General features: G+C 38.5%; 1 protein-coding gene across 1 annotated transcript in view; it reads left to right on the forward strand.

The window, feature by feature from the left end:
• Positions 1-5,755, forward strand: part of VTA1 (vesicle trafficking 1) — a 60,114-nt gene extending 54,359 nt beyond the window's left edge. The window contains exon 8 of the mRNA XM_055137087.1: positions 5,192-5,755. Within this exon, the coding sequence (XP_054993062.1) occupies positions 5,192-5,337 (146 nt within the window). The 3' untranslated portion in view covers positions 5,338-5,755. The remainder of the gene's footprint in view (positions 1-5,191) is intronic.
• The last annotated feature ends 3,879 nt before the right edge of the window (positions 5,756-9,634 follow it).

Genomic DNA, 9,634 nt, shown 5'->3' on the forward strand with positions numbered 1-9,634 from the left:
TCCACAATTTTCTAAAAAATACATTCTGTTGTCATTTTTGCCTGGGGGGGGAATATGAGAAAGGGACTCTTTTAGAGCCAAGGAGGTAATTCTGAGATAAAGGGCATCAAACCAGTGTGATGTTTCGTTTGGTTTTTGCATGACCCTACTCCCGCCCCGTGTGTTTAGATTCCCTGAAGTTTGGGGCTGTGGATCAGATGCCATAGCCGCCTCCAGGGGCCAAGAGCGGAGCTGAGGTTTCATCTGCTATTTTTCTCTAATACACAGTGTCTACTCAATTACCTCTTTCTGCTTTGCCTTTGCAGTTTTATGAGTCATTTACTTTTCGCTTTACCTTATCATTTTGTGTGGTTTCAAGAAGAACAAAAGTCAGCCATGTGTGCTTAGGTGCTTGGTGCATATAGAACTAGAAGCCTTCGTTGCTGGTGGTGGTGGTTTGGGGAGGAGGGGGATCACACAGCACGGCCCTGGGGATTGAGGGTGTGCTACTACCCACTCCGTGTTTGCTCCCTGCAGTACTCAGGGGACTTCGGAGTGCTGGGCATGGATCCTGGGCTGCGACTCGCAAAGCATGTGCTCCAGCCTGTTCCCTCGAGCTGTTCCCTGACCCGGTCCTAGGGCTGATCCCTGTCCTGGAATTCTTCATTCCCAATAAACTGTCTGGAGGTTAGGAAAACTGTAAATATGCTAGGATTCTTGAGATTTTTGCCTAACATTAGCCAATTCTAAGGAATTTAATAGATAATATGCCCCACTAAGAAAAGGATACTAACCCCATCCAAAAATATATATATATATAAATTAGATGGGTTCTGTGCACTATAGAGACTGTAAAATATGAATGACGTAAAAACATGGTGTAAGATATTTGACAGTAGACAGAGACCTTGCTCAATAAATACACATTGACCTGCTTTCTACATTCCCCTCTATAATCATGGCCTCTTGTAATAGCTCTGAGGGACTCACGGCCCCCTGGGCAGCCCAGTATCCCCTTGTGCTGAATCAACAGGCCATTTGGCCAAGAATCATGGTCAGCACCATCCCAGCCTCCTGAGCACCATTGTGAGCATCCCTCACCCCCCGAAAGAAAGTCTGCCTAAGATCTGAGGTGAAATGTCTGTTAAAAAAAAAAAAAAAACAGGAAAATCAGTGAGTCCATTGAGGCATTGAGAAATTGTGTCATGTCATCCATTAAGAGCATTAAGCAAGTTGGATAAGAATCAAATTAGTAATACAGGTGCTATTTGGATCAGTTTGGCAAGAAAAATATTCAAAAGTTGATGTTAGAAGAGTTGATTACCAGTGATAAAGAAGATGCTATCTCACAAATTGTGTGTCTCATTTGGTTGCATTTAACAAGTTTGACTAATGAAAAGCAATTATTTCCATGTGGCACAAGACTCCCTCTCACACATTATATTACTCAGTGCAACTAATGGGCAAGAAAGAAATTGATTCTTAAATAGTAAAGAATTTATGTCCAGAACATATACAAAGAGCTTTGCAGTGTATTAGATAAACATCAATTTAGTAGAAAAATGTGGGCAAAGAATATAAACTGAAAATATACATATGCAATGATAATCAGTCAGGGGAATCAAGAATAACTGAGTTTAGCTTTTCTAAAAGATGCAAAAGTTTTTTGAAAGATTAACAACTTACTCTGCTAAAGAAGACATAACACATGATATTTGCATGCTGTTAGTGGGAATGTAGATTAGTAATATTTCTTAGTAATATGTTAGTATTAGAATTAGCACTGTAGTACTGTTGTCCCGTTGTTCATTGATTTGCTCAAGCGGGCACCAGTAACATCTCCATTGTGAGATTTGTTGTTACTGTTTTTGGCATATCAGATATGCCACGGGTAGCTTGCCAGGTTCTGCAGTGCGGGCGGGATACTCCATAGCTTGCCGGGCTCTCTGAGAGGGACAAAGGAATCGTACGGGGTCGGCTGTATGCAAGGCAAATGCCCTACCTGCTGTGCTATTGCTCCATTCCATATTAACGAATGTAAATATGGCAGATATCCACTTTTATAAACTTATCTTAAAGAAAAACTTAGACATGAATGAAGACATATATTTGATTTAGCGTCATTTGTAGAAATTATGGAAATAATAGAAAATCATCTTTTTTATTTTTTTATTTTATAAAGTAGTTCACAATATTTGATTGTATTTAATATTCAAACTCCAACCCTACCACCATTACACCTTCTCCCCACCATATTTCAGATATTTCCATCCCGAATCCCAACCCTTGCCCCAAAGCAGAACCGAAATAATACATTTTATATTGTTTGTTATGAAATACCACTGAAAATGCTACAAAAAGTTTCTTAGAGCCTGAAGACTGTTATATTTCACCATGGGGCCATTAATCCTTTCTATAAGAGATCTGTAACATGTTGTTAAAGGTTGAGCCTTGTGTGCTTCCATATATACACACAAACACAAATATATGTCATCATCATCATCAATCATCATCCTGTTGACCGTTGATTTTCTCAAGCAATCTCAGTAACGTCTCCATTTGTCCTAGCCCTGAAGTTTTAGAAGCCTCTCTACTCGCCCATATACATATACATATATACATATGTAAAAAATACATATTTCCCTCTAAGATTGCTTGTGTCCTACTTTGAACCCTATCAAATGTGGTATGATAATCTAGGAGTATGGGTAAGGTGTGTGGTATGAAGAGTTGCTCAAGGCAGGAATAGGTTCACTTGTGAGTGAGGTTCAGCCCCAGTGTGTGGAGAGCGGCCATGAGCAGGGCGGCAGTTAAGTCCTGGAGGTTTTTGGCTGCCAGGGCTGGCTCCCTTGGGACGGGGAGGGATTTCACCCTCCTAAGGTCTCCAGAACTCAACCGCTGCCCTGCTCACGGCTGCTCTCCAACACACTTGGGCTGAGCTTCAGCCACGAGTAAATCCCCAGAAAACCCAGGTATGTGGGACTTTGTGACTGAGAACTCTGGGTTCAACTGGATTTGGAACGGGGATCCTTCTCCCATCTCCCCGTCTCCAGCAACGCAGCAGTCACACCCATAAGCCACCTCTGGCTGGTTCCAGATAATCTTGTCATCCGCCACCATCCAGAGTCACATGTCCTTCTCTCCCAGAAGGGAGCATAACATAACCCTGCCACCACACCCTGCACCCGGCTTTTTCATTAGAAAATCATCTTAAATGCTATTTTATGGGGAAATGTTAAATTATAAATGTTTCACCTACACTGTGGAATACTGTGAACAAATTTTAAAAGAACATGTTTGCTTGTATGATACAGTTTGGCTATTAAAACATCTAAAACTGTATTCCCGAGTTTGTAAGTATATGTGTGTGTGTAAATATATAGAAGTCTAAAGTAGATGCAAATTCAAAATTGTGATGCAGGCCAGAGAGATAAACAGACAGGTAAGGTTCTTGCTTTGCATGGAGCAGACCCAAGTTCAATATCTGGCACCATATATTGTCCCTTGTGGTCCAAAAAATAAATGAGAGAGGAAGGGAGGGAAGGAGGGGTTACATAATCACCTTCACCACCCCTCTGGTGCTTCTATTTTTCTTTTACATTTTCTCCTTATTACTTGGTGCTTACCGTCTTTTAATATACAAATATGTGTGTTTTCATGAATACTAGTATGTGTTAAATATTTCCTAATGAATTTATGGGTACCAGTTGTTCAGTCCAGGAGGTTCAGTATTGTTGGAAGTAGTCCCTGGTCTCCAAAAAATGAAAAAGAAGTATCATGTTTTATCTGACTCCCAACAGTAAAGACCAACTCTTTGTAATTATTAGTAATATTGCACAGCTGTTTGAGGGCTTGTATAATGTAACACACTGGACTAGATACTGTTATGTAGATATATCTTCTCTCAGTACCTAAAATGTAATTCTTATTCTATATAGATGTTATGTATCTTTAAATACAGGAAATAATTTAAATAGCACCTTTTAATATTTATTAGTTAATGTTGTTAAGTACTTGCAGGTGCCTAACAGGGTACTGAAAACTTCTTCCAGACACTTTCAGTACTTTTTTAAAAATCCTAGATCATAATAAATTGGATAAGAATTTAGAATCAAAGTGCTCAGAGTTGCTACTTATATTTTAATATCCATAACTAGGTAATGTCAAAGTAGTTTTATGCTACATATCAATGGCAGAATCAAAAGCAACTGAGCAAAATCATTTTCCTCTAAGTGGAGTCAAACTATATATGTTACATGCTATATAGTTCTCTATAGAATCATAATAAAAATGACTAGAGAATATAATTTCTTGCAAAAGAGAAGACATATAAAATCTGTGGTTTATTTTTTTCATCTTTATATACGTATATTTGAATACAGATTAAATTACTTGTTTTAGTTATTAACCTAGATTATTTTAACATAATTATGCAACTGAAAACATGGTGAATATAAATTTTAGAAAAAACAGTTTGGGTTTTTTTTAGAGAAATAATTTTTAAGAATTGTCTACATGTTATAGCTTAATGATAAAAATCTTGGCTTAATCTTGGAGTTTTTAATATAGGCCCCAAAATACAAACTCTTCATGCATAAGAAAAAATTCATTTTTTTCTTATGAAATTTTTTGTGTAATTTTTACATGACATTTTGATTTTGTTGTTGATGATGATGATGATGATTGTATTTATATTAAATCACACTAGGATCAAATGGTTTACTCTGTGTTTAGTATTCCTTGGAGAGAGACTGGGAGATCCTAGCATAAACACCAAAGCTGTTGTGTCCTTGTATTACATAGGATATAATATTCTTGAAATTAATTTGCCAGAATACAAATTAATTATTCTCTTGGGGGGGAAAGTCTTGCTCAAACAAGATTTTTGAAATCTTGTTTCATTTTCACAATGAATTTATATTATGAAAAATTATATTCATTCAATTCATAACCAATAAACTTGTATTGGTTCATGTATAGTTTATATTAGTAATAAGTAATATATTAGTATATTAGTAATAAGGAAGTTAGAAAATAAGAAAAAGTAAAGAAAAAGAAGAAAATAAAAAGTATCCCAAAACCTATTTAAATATAACTGGGTTGATAAACTATAAGCTGGATTTTATAGCCTTTTTTGTATAATTTTGTATGTATTTACCTAAGCTCATCAGAGCATGTTTTACATATTATATCTTAATTTATTTCTCTTTAGGGGATATTCATTTAACACCAGAAGACTTTGCTAGAGCCCAGAAATACTGCAAATACGCTGGCAGTGCTTTGCAGTATGAAGATGTGAGCACAGCAGTGCAAAATCTGCAGAAGGCCCTCAAGTTACTGACGACTGGCAGAGAATGACGGCTTTGTGCAACAGATCCATGCATTTTTAAAGAACTAACAGTCCGTTACTCCATCTTCAGCCTATCAAGAGCACAGTTTTCAAAGACTTCAGTTCCATTGAATATAACAATGAAATCTGTGTCTGTGTATCAGATTCTTGTTGAAGCATTCATCTGCCTCAATCAGTTTTCATTGTCCACTTAATGGATCATTTATTTCCTGAGGATATAGGGCTGATGTTAGTAAGATTCTAAAAATGTACATTGAATCCTGCTTTAAAAAGTGAAACACACTTCTATGAACTGTTTGGGAATAAGCTTTGTATGTTAATTTACATTATTAAGGAATTTATTACTGTGTTATTTGGACAAACACCATATTACTTCACTCTAAAATTCTGAACTTAAATTTTAATAAAGTTTGCCAGAACATTCTAGATTAGAAATCAGTTTTGTTTTCTTCAGGATTTGTTAATTATTGAACATAATAAACTGTTAACATGAATCTGAGAGAAATTATGTTCAAGATTAAATTTTTGAGTTAAACCCGCCTACATTTAAATTTCAATTTTCATTGAAAGAAATATAAGATGAACAGAGAGAACCACATATCAACCTATAAATAATGTTGGTTGCCATTGAAGCGTAGGGCAAATTGACACATGCTTCATAAGCAGTTTTACTGCATGTACTAGAGAATGAAAAAAGACATTTGTAGTAATGCCTGGGAACTTGGTGCTTTGAGTTAATGCTGCTGTGGAGAAGACTCCATAGAGTGTATAGCAATGAGTGATGCAGAAGATTATAAGAATTTAAAATCTTAGTTGTTAAATTTATAATTTGCTGTGGGGTGGGTGGGTATGGGCTTATTATGTCACCTGCATTTGTGCTGTGTTGAAAAATAAATGCAAGGAATTCTTTTAACTAGTTCAATTCCTTATAGAGCTAAATGTCTGATTTGCGTGTTATAATTTTATAAATTTTTAGTTCTAGGAATTTTGATATGTCTATAGTAAGAGGCTTTTTCTTTAAGAGATATATTTGGATGATATACCTGAAATTTATCTGCTCCATTTTTTTTAATTGGATCACTGTGAGATAGTTACAAAGTTTCTGTGTTTGAGTTCATTCATATAATGATTGAACACCCATCCCTCCACCATTGTACATTTTCCACCATCAATGTCCCCAGTATCCACCACCCCCATCCCACTCCGCCCCCTGCCTTTATGGCAGACAATTTTCCTCTAACTCTTTACTTTGGGGCATTATGGTTTGCAATACAGATATTGAAAAGCCATCATGTTTGGTCCTGTATGGTCCGTTTTTTTTTTTTAATTCATTCCACTAAATTTAATTTTTGTTTGTTTGGTTTTTACAATTGGGGGCCAGCAATTTATGGGCTAGACACCTATTATTGAGACAAAATTATATCCATTCATGTATTTTTTCTGTGGTTGCTTTCCATGACTCTCAAATTACATGGTCTGCAAGTCTACAATATGTATTATTTGTTACTTTTAGAAAGTTTGCTAACCCATTACAACACTCTGAAAGAAAACCATTAACTCATAATGGTCTGTCTTTTGCGTAAGTGTAATTATTTATAGGGTTTAATAGAATATTCAGACAGAATAAGCTATTCTAAATTTTTGCAAGAAACAAACCCCCAGAGCATGTCCTTCGGAAATGACTGTCATCCTTTCACAAGTAATTCTCTACAACGTTTATAAGTCAGCGTTTACATCAACTAATACAGTATTTTAATGCAGTTTTCTAGAACTTCATCCTAATAGGACTGGAGCGATAGCACAGCGTTTGCTTTGCTCTTAACCGACCTGGGTTCGATTCCTCTGTCCCTTTCGGAGAGCCCGGCAAGCTACCGAGAGTATCCCACCTGCACGGCAGAGACTGGTAAGCTACCAGTGGCGTATTAGATATGTTTAAAACAGTAACAACAAGGCTAACAATGGAGACGTTATTTTTGCCCGCTCAAGCAAACCAATGAACAGTGGAACGACAGTGCTACAGTGCTACATTCTAATAGAACAGTAATAGGGATGATCTTTAATGTTATCTGAGGTAAATATTTATTTATTCACCCAGTCTTGCAAAAGTCTGTGAACTAGAAGAAAAGTATTTCCCAGGCTACCTATTGTTTCCAGGAAGGAGATCACAAGGAGGGAACAAAGTGTGGAAGCATGGGGTGCACCAAGAAACGGCTCCGGGCACCTGCCCTGTCTGAGAAATGGAAGCAATCCACTAACTGCCTCCCCTTTGTTTGGAGAACTAAGATTCTGTACATTAAATATACATTAAATGCAGATCTGTACACCACGTGCTCAGCACACTGGCATTCAGTGCATGTTTATTGTTAACACTGTTATCAATACAATGTAAGCTGTTGAAGATGACTTACTGGCAGGCAATTATTAGCCAATCTCAGTTGTCTCTGCCCCATTGCTTAAAAATGTGTTTGGAGGGAAGGAAGTGAGCTTTATAATTATTTTTTTTATTAGCTCTGGATTTCTTTGCATGAAATGGGAGAACACAAACTTAGAAAATTGCTGGTGTAACATTAGGGTAAGTAGTTTCCCTCTAGTCATATTTCTTGAGGGGTTCCTATACTGTCTTTTGAAAGAGAAAACAGATGAGGAGTATGGAAAACCCCTACCTCAGAGAGTTTATGTTTTAGTGGAGTAGAAGCACAATCAAACCTATCATATACTGTATTCAAATAGTTTTTGAAAAGTATTATTAGAAATGCAACTCACAGGCCCTACCACAGTCCTACCCAATCCGAATCTAAGATACGGGCCCGGGACTGCTGGGTTGAAGTAGCTCCATGGGGCTCTGGGACTCCCTAAAGTCTGAGTAGTTCAGCTTAGCGGAGAGCAGAAATACTGCAAATCTAGGAGAATTCTCCTGGGTTTTGTTTCAGGTCAGTTTGGTTTTTCAGCATACCCGGCAGTGTTCAGGGATCACTCCCGGCTGGCTCAGGGGATCCCGTGGGGTGCCAAGTGGAACCCGGCTCAACCATGTGCAAGGCAAGCACCTACCTGCTATACAATCTCTCTGGCCCCAAGCAGGATTCTGAAGCAGCAGCTCCTCTGTGATACCTGGAATGGTGTAGGATAACATGGGGTTTGTCGTTTCAGCCTTGCTGCAGGTAACTTAGTTTACCTTAAAGCAATGTCCTTTCTGTACAAACACAGGAAGACAGTTAATATTATGCTTTGTAACTTGGGAGCTGGTTGGCTCCAATAATATTTACTCCCGGGCATCTGCTTTCTCAACTCAGTTGCCCTTAGTTCCTAGAACCCCAAAAGCAGGGTCCCGACGAGGGACGGAATGGACCCAGGGCAAGCTGTGAGCTACCCTGGCATTGAAATGGGCCAGGCCAAAGCGCCACAGTACTCAACTGTAAATTGAGAGCATGGTCATAGACAAATGCTGTCATGATCCAATAGTAACGTCGAGACTAGGACCCTGCTGAGCTTAGGAAGACCAACCTGGCCTGAAGACTGGTCTGGAATATATAGTGAATGTCCTCAGGAAGAATGTCTGATATATCTCTTACTGTGCTCATACAGAATGACATTGCTAGAAATATTAGAAGTAGATTTACTACAACCATTTAAGTGGATTATTAGCTGAAGAAAGAAGAAAGTGACTCACCCTGATGGGATCCTGCCCTTAAAAGGATCTCCTAGTAATCTGGAGTAATCTCTTTAGATGAGATTTTGTTAATCTGGAGGAGTGGTCTTACCCCTCTTTGTTGATTTGTTCATACCACCTTTGTGTCACCACCCTATGTGATTGCCTATGTGATTACAGTATAAACTAAGTCTGCAGGAGAAGTAGGAGGGAAAGACACAGAAGACAGAGAAGAGAGAGAAGACACAGAAGCAAGAGAGAAGACACAGAAATGAGAGAGAAGACACAAGCAAGGGAGAAGACAGAAGCAAGGGGAGAAGACACAGAGGCAAGACAGAAGACACAGGAGAAGACACAGAGGCAGAGAGAAGACGCTGAAGCAGAGACAGAGAGAGGTCGGAAGAGACCAGAGGAGAGACTACAGAGACAGAGATAGAGAGACAGATAGAAGAGAGCACAGCGGCACACACAGAAGCAGAGCCATCCTGATTCAGTCCATACACAGCAGCTCGAGAGCATCGAACGCGAGCGGGGGTGGGGGGGGGGAGAGAGAGAGATGCCCTGAAAGCCTGCAAACAACACACACACACACACACACACACACACATCACCCTTTCCGCCCACGCGCGCCTTTGAATTTTTACAGAACCATAGCAGCA

The sequence above is a fragment of the Sorex araneus genome, chromosome 4 (assembly GCF_027595985.1).
Source record: "Sorex araneus isolate mSorAra2 chromosome 4, mSorAra2.pri, whole genome shotgun sequence".
In the NCBI taxonomy this organism is placed as follows: Eukaryota; Metazoa; Chordata; class Mammalia; order Eulipotyphla; family Soricidae; genus Sorex; species Sorex araneus.